Source organism: Macaca fascicularis, chromosome 10 (assembly GCF_037993035.2).
Source record: "Macaca fascicularis isolate 582-1 chromosome 10, T2T-MFA8v1.1".
NCBI lineage: Eukaryota > Metazoa > Chordata > Mammalia > Primates > Cercopithecidae > Macaca > Macaca fascicularis.
Window position 1 is genome coordinate 15,948,995 of NC_088384.1, and position 18,538 is coordinate 15,967,532.

At 44.5% G+C, this 18,538-nt stretch overlaps 1 protein-coding gene and 1 non-coding gene across 10 annotated transcripts; one reads left to right on the plus strand and one right to left on the minus strand.

Moving 5' to 3' along the window:
* Positions 1-1,857: 1,857 nt before the first annotated feature.
* Positions 1,858-4,324, plus strand: LOC101866216 (tropomyosin alpha-4 chain). Its single transcript, XR_006690147.3, has one exon. It is a non-coding gene; the product is annotated as a tropomyosin alpha-4 chain (transcript).
* A 62-nt stretch (positions 4,325-4,386) lies between these two features.
* Positions 4,387-18,309, minus strand: LOC135965432 (zinc finger protein 669-like). Of its 9 annotated transcripts, none has more exons than XR_012418787.1 (6): positions 18,119-18,309; positions 13,475-13,601; positions 13,136-13,279; positions 11,988-12,315; positions 5,421-5,596; positions 4,387-4,415 (listed from the first exon to the last, which is right to left on the minus strand). XR_012418787.1 is itself a non-coding variant. In XM_074003878.1 (4 exons), the coding sequence occupies exons 1-3, from the start codon at positions 18,119-18,121 to the stop codon at positions 13,215-13,217; spliced, it is 432 nt and encodes a 143-aa protein (XP_073859979.1). In that variant the 5' UTR covers positions 18,122-18,244; the 3' UTR covers positions 11,886-12,315; positions 13,136-13,214. The 9 variants fall into 9 exon arrangements, 1 of the variants encoding a protein (XP_073859979.1); XR_012418791.1 differs by lacking the exons at positions 4,387-4,415; positions 5,421-5,596 and adding exons at positions 6,113-6,669; positions 8,940-9,177; XR_012418793.1 differs by lacking the exons at positions 4,387-4,415; positions 5,421-5,596 and adding an exon at positions 7,873-9,098 and having other exon boundaries at positions 12,108-12,315.
* Between the last annotated feature and the right edge of the window lie 229 nt (positions 18,310-18,538).

An 18,538-nucleotide genomic window follows, 5' to 3' on the forward strand; every position in this document is an offset into this window, starting at 1 on the left:
GAGGGAAGGAAGGAAAGAAGGGAAGGAGGGAGGGAGGGAGGGAGGGAAAGAAACAAAGAAAAACATGGTGAGATATATATTGTGGAGAAGTTGGAATGCTTGTGAATTGCCGGTTGGAGTGGAAAATAATGCAGCTGCTGTGTAAGATAGCTGGTCCATAAAAAACAACACGTTTTTCACCCTGTGTGAACCAACAGTGTGGTTCCTCAAAAAATTAAAAATAAAACTAACATATGATCCAGCAATTCCACTTCTCCATATATATATACCCAAAAGAATTGAAAGCAGGGTCTCAAAGAGATATTTGTATACCAATGGTTATAGAAGAATTATTCACAATAGCCAAAATGTGGAAACAAGCCAACTGTCCATTGATGGATGAATGGATGAACAAAAGATGATACATATACACCATGAACTATTATTCCTCCTCAAGAAAGAAGGACATCTTTTTTTTTTTTTTTTTTTTTTTTTTTGAGACGGAGTCTCGGCCTGTCGCCCAGGCTGGAGTGCAGTGGCGTGGTCTCGGCACACTACAAGCTCCACCTCCCCGGTTCACAGCATTCTCCTGCCTCAGCCTCCCGAGTAGCTGGGACTACAGGCACCTGCCACCACGCTCGGCTAATTTTTTGTATTTTTAGTAGATACGGGATTTCACCGTGTTAGCCGGGATGGTCTCAATCTCATGACCTCATGATCCAACCGACTCGGCCTCCCAAAGTGCTGGGATTACAGGCGTGAGCCACCACGCCCGGCCTGTTGTTGTTTGAGACAGAGTTCCACTATTGTTGCCCAGGCTGGAGTGCAATGGCACGATCTCGGCTCACTGCAACCTCCCCCACCTGGCTTCAAGCGATTCTCCTGCCTCAGCCTCTCGAGTAGCTGAGATTACAGGCATGTGCCACCATGCCCGGCTAATATCTTTTTATTTTTAGTAGAGACAGGGTTTCACCATGTTGGCCAGTCTGGACTTGAACTTCTGCCCTCAGGTTATCCACCCACCTTGGCCTCCCAAAGTGTTGGGATTACAGGCCTGAGCCACAGTGCCTGGCCAGAAGGAAGTTCTGACCTATGCTACAGCATGGATGAACCTTAAAGACATTCTGCTAGGTGAAATAAGCCACTCACAAAAGGACACATGCTGTAGGATTCCCCTCATATGGGATTCTTAGGGTAGTCAAATTCATGAAGCTAGGGAGAGGAGTGGTGGTTGCCAGGGGCTGGGGGAGGGGAATGAGGAGTTATGTTTACTTGGGGCAAAGTTTCAGTTTTGCAAGAGTTCTGTGGATGGTGGTGGCCATGGCTGCACAACAATGTGAGTGCACCTAATGCCACTGACCTGTACACTTAATGCTTGAAATAGAAAACTTTAGGTTATATATATTTCACTATAATTAAAATGAATATATATATATACATACACACACACACACATTTATAGGCATTTAAGTATATAGACAAAAAGGGATTGGGTGAGGTGGCTCACACCTGTGATGCTAACACTTCAAGAGGCCAAAGCGGGAGGATCGCTTAAGCCCAGAAGTTCAAGACCAACCTGGGCAACAAAGTGAGATCCTGTCTCTATTTAAAAAATAAATAAATAAATAAATAAGAAAAAAATTAGCCAGGTGTAGTGGTGCACACCTGTAGCCCAGCTACTTGGAAGATTGAAGTAGGAGGATTGTTTGAGCCTGGGAGATTGAGGCTGCAGTGAGCCGTAATTACAGCACTGCACTCCAGCCTGGGCAACAGAGCAAGACCCTGTCTCAAAAAAAAAAAAACCAAAAAAAAACAGAAAGACCTAAAGACAGACAGCAACAACAGCAAAAACAAAGGGCAGATAAAGAACACTCGCTCGCCGGAGCCGAGTCCAGCCGAGCGCCCGCCGCTGCCCGTGCGCCTCTGCGCCTCCGCGCCATGGCCGGCCTCAACTCCCTGGAGGCGGTGAAACGCAAGATCCAGGCCCTGCAGCAGCAGGCGGACGAGGCGGAAGACCGCGCGCAGGGCCTGCAGCGGGAGCTGGACGGCGAGCGCGAGCGGCGCGAGAAAGCTGAAGGTGATGTGGCCGCCCTCAACCGACGCATCCAGCTCGTTGAGGAGGAGTTGGACAGGGCTCAGGAACGACTGGCCACGCCCCTGCAGAAGCTGGAGGAGGCGGAAAAGGCTGCAGATGAGAGTGAGAGAGGAATGAAGGTGATAGAAAACCGGGCCATGAAGGATGAGGAGAAGATGGAAATTCAGGAGATGCAGCTCAAAGAGGCCAAGCACATTGCAGAAGAGGCTGACCGCAAATACGAGGAGGTAGCTCGTAAGCTGGTCATCCTGGAGGGTGAGCTGGAGAGGGCAGAGGAGCGTGCGGAGGTGTCTGAACTAAAATGTGGTAACCTGGAAGAAGAACTCAAGAATGTTACTAACAACCTGAAATCTCTGGAGGCTGCGTCTGAAAAGTATTCTGAAAAGGAGGACAAATATGAAGAAGAAATTAAACTTCTGTCTGACAAACTGAAAGAGGCTGAGACCCGTGCTGAATTTGCAGAGAGAACGGTTGCAAAACTGGAAAAGACAATTGATGACCTGGAAGAGAAACTTGCCCAGGCCAAAGAAGAGAACGTGGGCTTACATCAGACACTGGATCAGACACTAAACGAACTTAACTGTATATAAGCAAAACAGAAGAGTCTTGTTCCAACAGAAACTCCGGAGCTCCGTGGGTCTTTCTTTTCTCTTGTATGAAGTTCCTTTTGTTATTGCCATCTTCGCTTTGCTGGAAATGTCAAGCAGATTATGAATTACATGACCAAATATTTTGTATTGGAGAAGCTTTGAGCACCAGTTAAATCTCATTCCTTCCCTTTTTTTTTTCAAATGGCACCAGCTTTTTCAGCTCTCTTATTTCTTCCTTGAGTTGCATTTATTCCTAAGGTAGGCAGGGTATTTCCTAGTAAGCATACTTTCTTAAGACAGAGGCCACTTGGTTCCTGGGAGAATAGGCAGCCCCACGCTTTGAAGAACACAGACCCCAATATCTAGTCGTGGATATACTTAAAACACTGAAGAGCATAACCTTTTGGGTCAACCGTTGGTCAAACTATAGGGACCATCACACGGGTAGGGATTTTCCATCCAGAGCCAATAAAAGGGCTGGTGGGGGCCGGGGGTGGCTATTGTGGGAAGTCATAAACCACAGATAGATTAACCTAAGAATCCTGGCCCTTCTCCACACTCCACCATGCAGAACAAACATCCTCTTAAGCAATCAACGTAGAATGCTTGGGTAATAGTCATAATTACCCACATATAGTAATTGATAGATGGTAATTAATAGATCCTTGATGTGATGTTCTTTTGTGTATTGCCTTCATTCTAAAGTTCTCTGGCCGGGCGCGGTGGCTTTCGCCTGTAATCCCAACACTTTGGGAGGCCAGATCACTTGAGGTCAGGAGTTCGAGACCAGCCCAGCCAACATGGCGAAACCCTGTCTCTACTAAAAATACAAAAATTATGGTGACACCTGCCTGTAGTCTCATCTACTCGGGAGGCTGAGGCAGGAGGAACACTTGAACCCAGGAAGTGGAGGTTGCAGTGAGCCGAGATCGCACCACTGCACTCCAGCCTGGTCAACAGAGTGAGACTCCATCTCAAGAAAAAAAATAAAATAAAAATAAAGTTGTTCTCTGAAGAGCAAATGTCTCATTCCAGTAATGACCCACTCAGCCGGAATATGGTGGAGTTCAGTCCAATTCAGGTCAGCCATATCCAAAAGACTACAAGTCATTCATAAGTTGAGCAAAAGCGTTTCTATCTATTAGCAGAAAGGGCCTCTCTGGCAGCAGAGGTTAAAAATTGGCCCAACTTCATTTCCATACTTCAGGGAATAGCAAATTGAAGATTTACTTATCTAGGACTTGAATTCCTTCTTTGGGACCAAGTTAATAAAACACCAAGAAACTCCTGATTAAACTGGATAATGAAGGATTCTGTAGACAGGGCTGCACGTATCGGCTTTGTTTGACTTCTCTTTTCTCAGTTAACATCTCAGAGCTGGAACATTCCACATTCCCCAGCAGCGTGTGGGGGCCGAGTAAAGTTTACAATTCCGACTAAAAATCACCCTGTGTCTGGCTTATCTGAATCCCTTACCCACCCCACCACCCCACTCCTATTTATTCAGCACCACACTACCCAGGAAATACACTAGCAAATTGTGCAATGGAATCAAATCCACACTTTTCTTTAGATTCTTGCAACTGTATCATATGTAATAGTATCACTTTTTCTACATTTTGGTCGAATAAATTTTTACATAAACTACAAAAAAAAAAAAGAACACTCACCAGAAATGTGCTGCCAGCAAGCTGATGGAAACTATCATTCTTCTATAATTAATTTTATTAAAGTTGGTGAAGCAATTTCCCCTACAATGTAAGAGCATAAAACAGAGACGTGAGGGCTCAGAGGAAACATGGCAAGGTAACAGGAGGAAAGTAAATGGAAGCTGGTGGAGCTTAGGAAAGAAGAGAACAGAAAAATAAACTCATTACAAAAAATCAATGCTCATTGGATTTTATACAAGAGAAAATAGACACTATTAAGAAAAAGACATAGAAGACAGGGATGAAGTTAAAATAAAGTACTGAGAAAAAGTTAAACAAAAACATATGGAAAAGGTAGGAATTTTGCTAATGCCAACATAAGGTCCTTGGAATCCTCAAAGAAGAAAACTGGAAAATGTGAACAGAACAAATATTTAAAGATAAAATTCAAGAAATATTTCTAGATATAAGAGAGCACAGTAGGTCCCAGGAAAAATGGTTGCTGAATGGTGGCAGCAGGCAAAATGTAATGAAGTTACTAGATTTCAGATACAACAAAGGAATGTCTTGAGCAATGAAGCATGTTGGTGTCAGACTTTCCAGAACATTCAGCACAGTAACAACAGACTGGCGCCTACAATAGCCGTGAAAATAGAAACTCTCAGAAGTGTGTGTGTGTGAAAATTTTGTGTGTTTTATACCTTAGTATAATTTTTTTGACATGCTAGTAGTTCTTCAGAGCATAGAAGAAAAGACATTTTGATTCATAATACTATCTTAGTTTTGTTTTTTAGAATCTAGATACTGATAAAGATGATATCTTTTTAGCTTTTTATTCGAAACCTGCATACACATGTTTTGCATGTTCTTGATAACAAATGTCAACACTTTGATAAGCAAAAGGAAGTGAACACAGGTCATTTCAAGTCCACCACCCGTGGTAACCACCATCCACACTAATCTTTTGACTGACATATCATTTAACAAAAAAAAAAAGACTTGACATCCATTTTCTCATGTAACTCAAAATAACATTGAAGGTAAGCACATTTGTTACTCGCATTGTGTAGCCAAGGAAATTAAAGTTCATTCGGTTGAAGTACTTACCTGGGTCACCCCCTGTTGTCACAGTCTGTAGGCGCAGGGTAGCTACCTCGAGAGATCCACATTTTGTTCCTGTATGGGTCTGCACGTGACAGTAACTGGAATTTCAGGCAGATGAGCTGAGGCAGCTTTGAGCGAGGAGTCCAAGGGTTCGGGCCACTGTTGACCACTGCCTGCCCCTATAAATATATAACCACTCAAGGGAGTTGCATAAATATTCTGGTCTTCTCATCAGAAAAAATCAGCACAGAGGAAAGCGTATATTTACCTTGGAACAGAACCATGACCATGGACAGCTCTGCCCCTTCTGCCCTTTTTAATCCAAGCAATGTTTGTGAAGAGCACAGATGTGACCCTGAAGGTTCTTGACAAACCAGCACTGCCCAGACCACCGTGTAAATGATTCCCTGGAGACCTTATCAAATTGCTGATTGTGTTTCAGGAGGTCTTGGACAGGACAGGGCCTGGAATTCTGTCTTTTTTTTTTTTTGAGACGGAGTTTCACTCTTGCTGCCCAGGCTGGAGTGCAGTGTTGCAATCTCAGCTCACTGCAACCTCCACGTCTCAGGTTCAAGCGATTCTCCTGCCTCAGCCTCCCAAGTAGCTGGGACTACAGGTGCATGCCACCACTCCCAGCTAATTTTTGTATTTTTAGTAGAGACAGGGTTTCACCATGTTGGCCAGGCTGGTCTCGATTTCTTTTTTTTTTTCTTTTTGAGATGGAGTCTTGTTCTGTCTCCCAGGCTGGAGTGCAGTGGTGCGATCTTGGCTCACTGCTACCTCTGTCTCCTGGGTTCAAGCAATTCTCCTGCCTCAGCCTCCCAAGTAGCTAGGACTACAACTGCGTGCCACCATGCCCAACTAATTTTTTTGTATTTTCAGTAGAGATGGGATTTCACTATGTTGCTCAGGTTGGCCTCGAACTCTTAACTTCAAATGATCCACCTGCCTTGGCCTCCCAAACTGTTGGGATTACAGGCATGAGCCACCGCGTCCAGCCGGAATTCTGTATTTTTAACCGAACTCCCAAATGACACGGATGCTGTCAGTCTTGAAGAGAACAGAATAGTCAGGTGGTAAGAAACCCTCCTCCAGGGCACCGTGGCTCTCAGGCTAAGGCCAAGGGCTTTTTCTGTGGTTTCCATGGCTTGATGAGAGGCCCCCCACCACTCTCCACCCTCCTCCTTCACTCTCGTTACTGAACAGTCCCTTGATCAACAAAAGGCCCATTTCCAGCAAACATGAAGAACTCCTATAATTATTAAGAAGAAGATAAATAGTTCAATAGAAAAGTGATTGAGAAACTTGAATAGGTACTTGACAAAAGATATCCAATGGCCAGTAAATATTTGAAAAGATGCTCAACCTCATTAGTGCAGTCATTCATCACCTAACGAAGGGGACACATTCTGAGAAACGCATCCTTAGGCAATTTCATCATTGCACAAACATCACAGAGTGTATTTACACAAACCTAGGTGGTCTGGCCTATTCCATGCCTAGGCTACGTGGTATGGACCATTGCTCCCAGGCTACAGGCCTGTACAGCAGGCGCTTGTACCGAATATTGCAGGCAACTGTAACACAATGGTAAGTATTTGTGTCTCTAAACATCTCTAAATATAGAAAAGGGACAGTAAAAATATGATATAAAAGATTAAAATGGGCTGGGCAAGCTGGCTTACACCTGTAACCCCAGGACTTTGGGAGGTCGAGGCTGGCGGATCACCTGAGGTCAGGAGTTTGAGACAAACCTGGCCAACATGATGAAACCCTGTCTGTACTAAAATAAAAAATTAGCTGGGTGTGGTAGCGCATGTCTGTAATCCCAGCTACTTGGGAGGCTGAGGCAGGAGAATCACTTGAACCCAGGAGGCAGAGGTTGCAGTGAGCTGAGATCGTACCACTGCACTCCAGCTCGGGTGACAGAGTGAGACTCAATCTCAGAAAGAAAAAAAACTGCATTATAATTTTATGGGAGCACTATTGTATATGCAGTTCATCTTTGACCAAAACGCCGTTATGCAGTGTGTGACTGTAATTTGTATTTCTTTTTTTTCTTTTTTTTTTTTTTTTTTGCTTAAAGACTAGTGTGATAGTATGTAATTTACAATTAGGCAAGTGCAAATTAAAAGCGCAATGATAGACACGCCCTTCCCAGGCTGTGAAGCGTCATCACTTGGTGAAGACCTGCCCTCTGCACACCAGGGAGACCCCAGACCTTCCAGGCCAGTGTCTGACAGCACTCACAGGCCTGACTCTTCGTCAAAGTCCTACAGAGCCCTAAGATCTCATTGCAATGAAAAATGCCTTACATCATCAGCTCCCAGGCCAGACAACCCGGAGGAGTCTGAAAGGGGAGGAGTCTGAAAGGGGAAAAGGGGATGTGTTGCGGGAAGTCAGGGACCCTGAACGGAGGGACCGGCTGAAGCCGCGGCAGAAGAACATAAATTGTGAAGATTTCATGGACATTTATTAGTTCCCCAAATTAATACTTTTATAATTTCTTATGCCTGTCTTTACTGTAATCTCTGAACATAAATTGTGAAGATTTCATGGACACTTATCACTTCCCCAATGAATATCCTTGTGATTTCCTATGCCTGTCTTTACTTCAATCTCTTAATCCCAAAATCTTCTTTGTAAGCTGAGGAGGATGAATGTCGCCTCAGGACCCTGTGATTGTATGAACTGCATAAATTGTTTGTAGAGCATGTGTGTTTGAGCAATATGAAATCTGGGCATCTTAAAAAAAGAACAGGATAACAGCGATGTTCAGGGAACAAGAGTGGTAACTTTGAACTGGCCGTCAGTGAGCCAGACGGAACAGAGCTATATTCCTCCTCTTTCATAAGCAAATAGGAGAAATATCGCTGAATTCTTTTTCTCAGCAAGGAACATCCCTGAGAAAGAGAATGCGCCCTGAAGGTAGGCTTATAGACGGCCCCTTTTTAAGGCTACCTTTTTAAGGCGACCCGTCAAAGCCGAAGCCGATGGGATGAAATAAGCCCCGGTCTCCTACAGTGCTCCCAGGCTTATCAGGTGGACAAAAATTCCCACCTAATAAATTTTGGTCAGACAGGTTATCTGCTCTCAAACCCTGTTTCCTGATAAGATGTTATCAGTGACAATGCGTGCCCCAAACTTCATTAGCAATTTTAATTTCACCTCATCCCGTGGTCCTGTGATCTCACCCTGCCTCCACTTGCTTTGTGGTATTTTATTACCTTGTGAAGTATGTGATCTCTGTGACCCACACCCTATTCGTGCACTCCCCCCTCTTTTGAAAATCGCTAATAAAAACTTGCTGGTTTTACCGCTCGGGGAGCATCACGGATCCTGCCGACATGTGATGTCTCCCCCGGACACCCAGCCTTACATTTATCTCTCTTGTGCTCTTTCCCTTTATTTCTCAACCCAGCCAAGACACTTGGGAAATAGAGAAGAACCCACGTTAAACACTGGGAGCGGGTTCTCCCGATAGGTAGTGATGCCCAGGAGAAACCCACGGAGTTGCATCACCTGGGGGTGCTGGCCCATCCTCAGCGGGGTTTCTTTACTGAGACCCTCTCTGGGCTGGAGATGCTCATGTCCAAACTGGGACCTGCAGGTGCCTCTCCAGAGGCTTCAAAGTCTCCTTGAAGAGGCCGGGCGCAGTGGCTCACACCTGTAATCTCAGCACTTGGGGAGACGGAAACAGGCACATCACTTGACATCAGGAGTTCGAGACCAGTCTGGCTAACATGGTGAAATCCCGTTTCTACCAAAAATACAAAAATTAGCTGGGCATGGTGGTGCAAGCCTGTAGTCCCAGCTAATCAGGAAGCTGAGGCAGGAGAATCACTTGAACCTGGGAGGTGGAGGTTTCACTGAGCCAAGATCACGCCACTGCACTCCAGCCTGGGCGACAAAGTGAGTGAGACACTCTCTCAGAAAAAAAAATTAGCCAGGCGTGGTGGCGGGTGCCTGTAGTCCCAGCTGCTGGGGAGGCTGAGGCAGGAGAATGGCGTGAACCCAGGAGGCAGAGCTTGCAGTGAGCCGAGGTCGCACCACTGTGCTCGAGCTTGAGTGACAGAGTGAGACTCCGTCTCAAAAAAAAAAAAAAAAAAAAAAAGTCTGGAAGCAAGCAGCAACAAAACTGTGGAGCTTGATGACCCCAGAATTTGAGATGGTTGGTAACTGTTCTCAGAACATGAAACCCAGAAAATAAGTTGGAACATCGATAAGGCTTTATAACCTCCTGTATAAATTTCCCTTATCTGGCCGGGCACGGTGGCTCACACCTGTCATCCCAGCACTTTGGGAGGCCAAGATGGGTGGATCACCTGAGGTCGGGAGTTCAAGACCAGCCTGGCCAACATGGTGAAACCTCACCTCTACCAAAAATACAAAAATCAGCTGGGCGTGGTGGTGGGCTCCTGTAATCCAGTTACTAGGGAGGCTGAGGCAGGAGGATCACTTGAACCCGGGAGGTGGAGGCTGCAGTGAGGTGTGATCATGCCACTGCATCCCAGCCTGGGTAGCAGAGCGAGACCCTGCCTCAATAAATAAGTAAATAACTACATTTCTCATATCTTCATCATATGCTGGAATTTGAAATCTATATTATCCAGAGTGTGCACTCCAACCATGAGTCATGCTTGTGGTTGGAGAATCCTGCAGTTCTGCTGGAGCAGGAAATGTGGTATTTTGCTTCTGCACAACTAGTCATTTATACTGCCAGACTCAAGATACCCACACATGACTCGATCATTGACATTCTACATGAATTCTTGAAAAGTCCCCATTCTTTGCTCATCTTTTCCCTCTACGGACAACATAATATGCTGGGAAGGGCTTTTCAGGTAGGCTTACTGGGGTCTGAATCCTGTATTGCAGGGCAAGTTTTCACCTCTAAGCCTCAGCTTCTCCATCTGTAAAATGGAGCTAACCCTACCTGCCTTTATGATATCTCATAATCCTCACAAATAACCTTGCGTGTAAAAGGCCTCAGATCTATGTAAGTGCTTTGCAATATTCATTTTCTTCCAGCTTCTCGTTTGTTTTGAGACAAGGTCTCCCTCTATCGCCCAGGCTGGAGTACAGTGGTGTGATCTTGGTTCACTGCAGCCTCAACCTCCCAAACTCAAGTGACCCTCCTGCCTCAGCCTCCCAGGTAGCTGGGACCACAGGCGTGCACCACCACCCTCAGCTAATTTTTGTATTTTTTTGTACGTATTAGAAAAACATCAAAGTTCAACCATGAATCCAGCACATTATCAAATGAATAGACAACAAACTTAAGAAAATATCATTATCTATGAAATTCAAGTACTACTGCCTGAAGGGCATTTACAGAACTCTCACCTCAAGGTTTCCCTGCAAAACAAGATGAAATGCATACTCAAGACTCTTTAAGAATGAGCCACTGATAAAAACAATATACTTGCAACTTGTGTAACATTTCATACATTTTTTTCAAGCACTGCACGATAATCAATTCACATCAGGCTTTCCAAATTAGAAAAGCTTCATTTATAGAACTTCTTTCCAGTGGGAGTTTTCACATCACTTCAAGTAAATGTTAAAACTGAAAGTATTCTTGCAGTTTCTAAACTATTAAGAGTTTCAATCCTGTGTACGTTCTTGTATTTACAAGGTCCAGCCAGCTACAGTGTGCATTTTCATACGTCCTTGAGTGGGTATGAGAGAAATGAAGCATTCCCATGTTCTGGACATTCATAGGGTTTTTCTCAGGAATGAGCTGATGTCTTCAAATGGGACTAACACAACTGAAGGCCTAACCACAAATTTAGATTCAAAAGGCTTTTCTCCACTCTGAGTCCTCCCAAATCTTCAAAAACAGGAAAATCTGAAGGCTTGACCACATTTCCTACATTCTTAAGGTTTCTCTGCAGTGTGAGCTCTTTCGTGTTTATGAGGGAATGGGAAAGAGTAAATGTTTTACCACATTTCTTACATTCAAGGGGCTTTATTTATTTACTTATTTATTTTTGAGATGGAGTCTCACTCTGTCGCCAGGCTGGAATGCAGTGGCACAATCTCGGCTCACTGCAACTTCCGCCTCCTGGGTTCAAGTGATTCTCCTGCCTCAGCCTCCTGAGTAGCTGGGATTACAAGCATATGCTACCACACCCAGCTAATCTATGTACTTTTAGTAGAGACAAGGTTTCACCATGTTGGCCAGGATGGTCTCGATCTCCTGACCTTGTGATCCGCATGCACAGGGCTTCCCCCCAACCCCCCGTGGCTTTTTATGTCCTTGAAAAAGAACTAAGACAACTGAAATGTGCCACCACGCCCAGCTAATTATTATTTTTTTTTTTTGAGACGGAGTCTCGCTCTGTCGCCCAGGCTGGAGTGCAGTGGTGCAATCTCGGCTCACTGCAAGCTCCGCCTCCCGGGTTCCCGCCATTCTCCTGCCTCAGCCTCCCGAGTAGCTGGCATGAGCCACCGCACTCGGCATTATTTTATTTTTTGTAGAGACAGGGTTTCACCATGTTGCCCAGGTTGTTTCACATTGTTTTAATCCAGGCTGGTTATGAACTCCTGGGCTCAATACACACACACCTTGGCCTCCCAAAGTGCTGGGATTATAGGCTGAGTCACTACACCCAGCCTCTATATCATGACTTCTTTCATGGCGAGTAAGGTGACTGGAACAAGTGTAGGCTTTACCGCATCTCTTACATTCGTAGGGTTTTTCTCCAGTATGAATTCGTTCGTGGAGGTGAAGGGAACTGAGGCGACTGAAGGCTTGGTCACACTGTTTACATTCATAGAGTTTCTCTCCAGTGTGAACGCTTCCATGGTCATGAAGGGAAGTGGAACAGCTGAAGGCTTCATCACATATGGTACATTTATAGGGTCTTTCTCCAGTGTGAGTCCTTTCACGCATCTTAAAAGAACAAGAAAATCTGAATGTTTTCCCACATTCCTTACATTCGTAGGGTTTCTCTCCAGTGTGAGTTCGTTCATGTATTAGACAAGAACTGGAAACAGTGAAAGCTTCACCACATTGTTTACATTTATAGGGTTTTTCTCCTGTGTGAGTTCTCTGATGTCTTTCAACTGAATTGAGAAAATAAAAAGCTTTCCTACATATTGTACATTTATAACTGGATTTCCACGGTGCATTATCATGTGTCTTCTAACACCTGGACTGTGCACATTTATATTGCTTCTCTCCATATGGTTTGTATCCTGAGTGAACCAGGATGTGCCTATTAAGGCCTATTAAGGAGGGAATGACGTACAAAGACTTTTCCACAAATACTGCATTCACATTGTTTTCATCCAGTAGAAATGTTCTCATTCAGATCAAGATTTGGAATTTGGCTGACAACTTATCCATACTGACTACCTTCTTTGCTTTCACACAATCTCTGTACCATATGATTTCTATAAAAAAATGACAAGCACATTATTATTGGTTTAATAACTTTCTACTTATTAATAGGTCTTGGACTTACACTGCTACCAATACCAGGGAAAACGCATTTTTTTTTTCCATGACTGAATTATTTGAAAGTAAATGGGTTACTACTGAAAACACAGCTACCACCTGCATGGCCATGACCAAAAGAGTAACATTCATATACACTTTTGTAGTACTATTTTCAAGTAAACTGTTTTCCAAACACTGACTGCTACACTGCAGTACGTTACATTTTGGGTGAAATTTTTCTAAAAAGAAAGAAACTTCAAGTGACCCTTACTTGTTTTGACTGCTTGTTTTTAAGTTCATGACATGCTAAGATTCCTTCAGAGGACTTTATTTCCTCTTCTCAGTGCAAATTATCTTATATCTTTCCCAGGTTTTTCGAAGTGATCTTCAATATTCTGGTCTTTCCATTTGTTTCCTAAAATGCAGACTCACAAAATTATCATGAATTATTACAAACTATAGAAACATTACTAGATTTCATGTTCATTGTACACCGTGCCCATGCCTGATTTATTCACCAAATCATTCCCTTGCCACATTCCAAATCACAAATAGCACTGATGATAGGGAAATACTTCTGTAATTAAGTGAAATGTGTTGTCATTCTTACCTACAGAAGCCAGGTTCCTGCAGGTTTCCTGCATCACTTCTCTGTAGAGATTCTTCTGAGAAGAATCTAGCAAAGCCCATTCCTCCTGGGAAAAGTTCACAGCCACATCCTCAAAAGCCACGGAGTCCTAGAACATTCCACACATGTGGATAGAAGGATGGGTGAGACTGACAGCACTGGGAATCTATACTCAATTCATAAGCTGTTTACATGATTCTAAAATTTCCAAGCATTTATTCTATGACTTGATTGTCACAACTCTTACTCTGTTCACACATACTCCCTCCCACACAGCAGTACTTATGCTAGAATTGAACTATTCAAAAAGGCAACAGCAAAGGAGAAACAACCATCTCATTAGAGAATTCAGGGAGTAAGATGTGCTGCTAGGAGTTACCTTTTAACTTCACTTTGTACATTTCTGGTATCTGTCATAATAAAGTCCTACCTGATGTGCATAAGGGAGTTAATATTATCAGTCCTGAGACTACTTGTTCTTAAAAATGCCTGGTCCCAAAGTTCAATCTTTGTTTGTGTTAGTAACTTACATTTTGAAAGGGATTCCACCAACCTAGGTAATAAGAACAACTCACTGTCTCTAAATGGCTTACACAATATATTTGCCAAAACTTTTTCTGCTGAAGGTCTATTATTTTGTGTCACTGCAGTGGTGCGTAGGGAACCAGACACCAAAATACAGTCTGAAAGTAAGCGTTCAGTGAATTTCCCTGGTAGACAATATTGTACATGTGCTGTCACTTGTTAACTGGGGAGTTGAACCCATTCCATGTGATTACACCAAAAGAGAATAGGCTTATTAAATTTAATTGAGTAGTAAATAAAACAAATAATTGATATTTAACAATACTAATACAACATTTTTTTCAATTTCTATTGCACAGTGTCAAGGCAGAAAGGAATAAAAGGAAATATGACACATGTTTTTTAAAATGACATTAATGTCACCACTTCCAAATGCTATTCCTATGAAATCACATAAATTCCCAAATCAGGTTTTTTAAGGCAAGAAAAACTACTTTTTCATACATAGTAAAAATGACAAATGTCTAATGATTTTTAGTCGTCTAAAAAAAGAGCGATGGCTTGTCTAACATACTTCTAAGATTTTCAAATGAAAATATTCAGGACAGCACAGTATTAGCAGAGATGAGCAAGCAGACCAAGGGAAAAAAAAAGTCTTAATGACCCAGCATTTATATGGAAAGTTGAGGAATGATAGAGTAGGCACTGTAGAATAGAAAAAGAAATCACATGCACTTTAAAATATGAGGCAAACCAGGCTGGCATCTACTTGGGAAAATGCATTGCATCCTTCTCTATTCCATGATCCATAATCAACTTATTATATATCAAATATGAAAGATAAAACCAGAACACTTTCAGAAGTCACAGGAAGATTTTTTTTATGAAGGATTAGGCAGAATTTTTTTTTATGTAAGAAAAAAGTGATAAAGGAACAGACAAACTCAAACATATTAAAATTTAGGGAATAAAAAGAAAATAGAGTGGGCCGGGCGTGGTGGCTCACGCCTGTAATCCCAGCACCTTGGGAGGCTGAGGCGGGGGATCACCTGAGGTCAGGAGGTTGAGACCAGCCTGGCCAACATGGCAAAACCCCGTCTTTTTGTTGTTTGTTTGTCTGTTTTTTGAGACGGAGTCTCACGTTGTCGCTTGGGCTGGGGTGCAGTGGCAAGATCTTGGCTCACTGCAACCTCCACCTCCTGGGTTCAAGCAATTCTCTTGCCTCAACCCCGCGAGTAGCTGGGATTACAGGTGCCTGCCACCACGCTCAGCTAATTTTTTTGTATTTTTAGTAGAGACAGGGTTTCACCATGTTGGCCAGGCTGGTCTGGAACTCCTGACCTCGTGATGCGCCCACCTTGGCCTCCCAAAGTGCTGGGATTACAGGCATGAGCCACCCTGCCAGGCCTAAAACCCCGTGTTTACTAAAAATACAAAAATTAGCTGGGTGTGGTGGTGGGTGCCTATAATCCCAGTTACGCGGGAGGCTGACACAGGAGAATCACTTGAACCCGGGAGGCGGAGGTTGCAGTAAGCAAAGATGGCGCCACTGCACTCCAGCCGGGCTACAGAGCAAGACAGTGTCTCCAAAAAAACAAAAAACAACAAGAAAGACCCTCAGATATCCAGATAAGAGGATACAGATGTGTCCAGTGTCATAAATTCTTCACCATGCTACAAGAGGGGAACTGACATTTTGGTGAATCTTTGTAAATCATCAATTTATCTATCACACTTTTACTTCACCAGTAGCATTTACAAAGCTAAGTCCTACAATTCCATTTGAAATTACCCTTAAAAAGAACAGACCTTTAAAACTTACTACACTCACTCTGGGGAAGAAATAAATACGAATTTCTAGCAAATAAAATACATCCTTTTACCTTGCCTCTTTGGAAATAGTATTTTTACCTTTCAAGCTGTACTGACAAAATGTATCTTACAGTCAATGAAAAACTGAAAGGCCAATAAGCGGACAAGCCTTTCCAAGGTAACAAACTCAGGGAGAGGCAGTGCTGACCCCAACACAGACCTTTCTAAGTGTCACGGCAGGCCATTCTATTCCTCTTCCTCGGGACACCCATCCTGTTCAGTAAAGTACTCAGTGACCTCCTAGGAGGCACTGGCACTGCTCTTTGTCCTCCTGTGTGCCTTTAAGTGCATTTTAATATTCAGGTTCTTGCACATCCTCTCTGGGGCGGGTTTTCCTTGTCCTTTGGGACAGTTTTTCTCTCTTCACAAGTCTGAGACTATCTAGAGAGCAGAAATCATTTCTGCCTTTTCCTCTCAGTATCAGCATCCCATTGGCAAACCATCAATGTGCCTCCGAGGAATAAAAACTCCAGCTGGAGCAACAGTTTTAATGACCTAACTTTCATGACATTACATTGTATTGTCCATTAATTTTAATATCCTAAAATTTTAATGACCCTAAGGGGTCACCATTTTAGATGAAACTATACCAGGAGATTCCTCTAAGGCCAAGAGCATCCAGCTGCTCCCCTGAGGGACTCTACCCCCTATCTCAGGCTGTCCCTGGCGATGAGATGACCCCGGGGCTGATACTCACTAGACCCTCCAATAGACATGGCCACTGTGGGTATCCTGGGTCATCCCCAGACAGTTCTAAAATACCAGGACTAGGAAAAAGACAGGAGGGTGGCTGAGGACACAACACCCTGTAAAGTTTTCACCGGGGGACCTCAACCTAAAGACATTTTGGTAATATGTACACTTAGGAAAGATGAAGAGAGGCACAAAGATTTTTTTTTACAGTAGAGTGTCAGATGATTTATTCCCTGCTTTCCTCTCATGTAAAATGTTTGGAAACAGAAACATTTTGGCCAAGGTGGCTCACGCCTGTAATCCCAGCGCTTTAGGAGGCCGAGACGGGCGATTAATTAAGGTCAGGAGTTCGAGATCAACCTAGCCAACATGGCAAAACCCTGTCTCTACCAAAAATACAAAAATTAGCTGGACGTGGTGGTGGGCGCCTGTAAGCTCAGCTACTTGGGAGGCTGAGGCAGAAGAATCGCTTGAACCCGGGAGTCAGAGGTTGCAGTGAGCTGAGACTGTACCATTGCACTCCAGCCTGACGACAGGGCAAGACTCCGTCTCAAAAAATATATATATATAAAATATATATAATATGTTATATATACTATACAATATAAGATATTATATATTATATACAATATATGTATTGTATAATATATAATATATATTATATATATATGGTTTGCTTCCTCATTAACCTTATTATTATTATTTTTTTTTTTTTTTTGAGACCGAGTCTTGCTCTGTCACCCAGGCTGGAGTGCAGTGGCCGGATCTCAGCTCACTGCAAGCTCCGCCTCCCGGGTTTACGCCATTCTCCTGCCTCAGCCTCCCGAGTAGCTGGGACTACAGGCGCCCGCCACTGCGCCCGGCTAGTTTTTTTTGTATTTTTAGTAGAGACGGGGTTTCACCGTGTTAGCCAGGATGGTCTCGATCTCCTGACCTCGTGATCCGCCCGCCTCGGCCTCCCAAAGTGCTGGGATTACAGGCTTGAGCCACCGCGCCCGGCTCATTAACCTTATTAAAGCCTCTCATTTAGCCTCTCATTAGCTTCCTCATTAACCTTATCAAAGCCTCTCATTTACGCCCCTCCTGTGGACCCCAAACCACAAACCATGACTGCGGTACCCGGTTTATGATTCGCTGTTTGCTCAAACACACCGTTTAACGTTTTAACAAAACCTCAGGTTAATTTCAGGGGGAGAAAGTAGGACTGGAAGCTCCATGAACCACAGCTCCTCCCACGCTGGAACCCAGCACACCAAGTCGGGGCTCTCCCGTATCACCCTCTGGTGGTCACCGCACTACCTGGGTGGGGGAGGCGCGGGGTTCCCGAGAGGGCTCCGGCCGGCGGAAGTGGCGCCCACAGGTACAGACAGGACGCAGGGGTCCCGCTGCCCGCCCCGCCCGGCTCTGCACAGAAGGGGACTGAGGCCCGGCTGCGCCCGGCGACTCGGTCCGCAGGTTCCGCAGCCGATGGCTGGTTCCAGGAGGTTTCAAGTAGCCTTCTTCCCCACTTCGGGAAGCCAGGCGCAGTCCACTCACCATTCCTCTGCTTCCCGGGTGTCCTGGCGTCAGCTAGGGATGTCCCAATACCCGCAGGTCACAGGGTGGCAGAGGCTGCTGCAGAGCCACCTGGGCCTCCCAGAGTCAAGAAGTAGCAGCGGAGACAGGAAGAGCCTCTGTGGCGAAAGCGAGACAAAGCGCCCGCCAGCCAGAGCCCGGAAGCCGCCCTCTCCTTTCCGGCGGCGCGCCTGATTGAAGGGTCCCCACCCCAGCGCGCCTGATTGTACGGGGCTTCAGGCCCCGCCCCCTCAGGCCCTGAGTGACAGGAGATTGCTATCCCACGTGAGGCTGGATGAGGCCAGAATGACCGTTTTGGCCTAGCAGTTTGTAGGGGGTGCGTCCTTCCTGCGCTGGGATCTGACCATGCAAGGAGGACATTCATATTTAACCTTGTATACA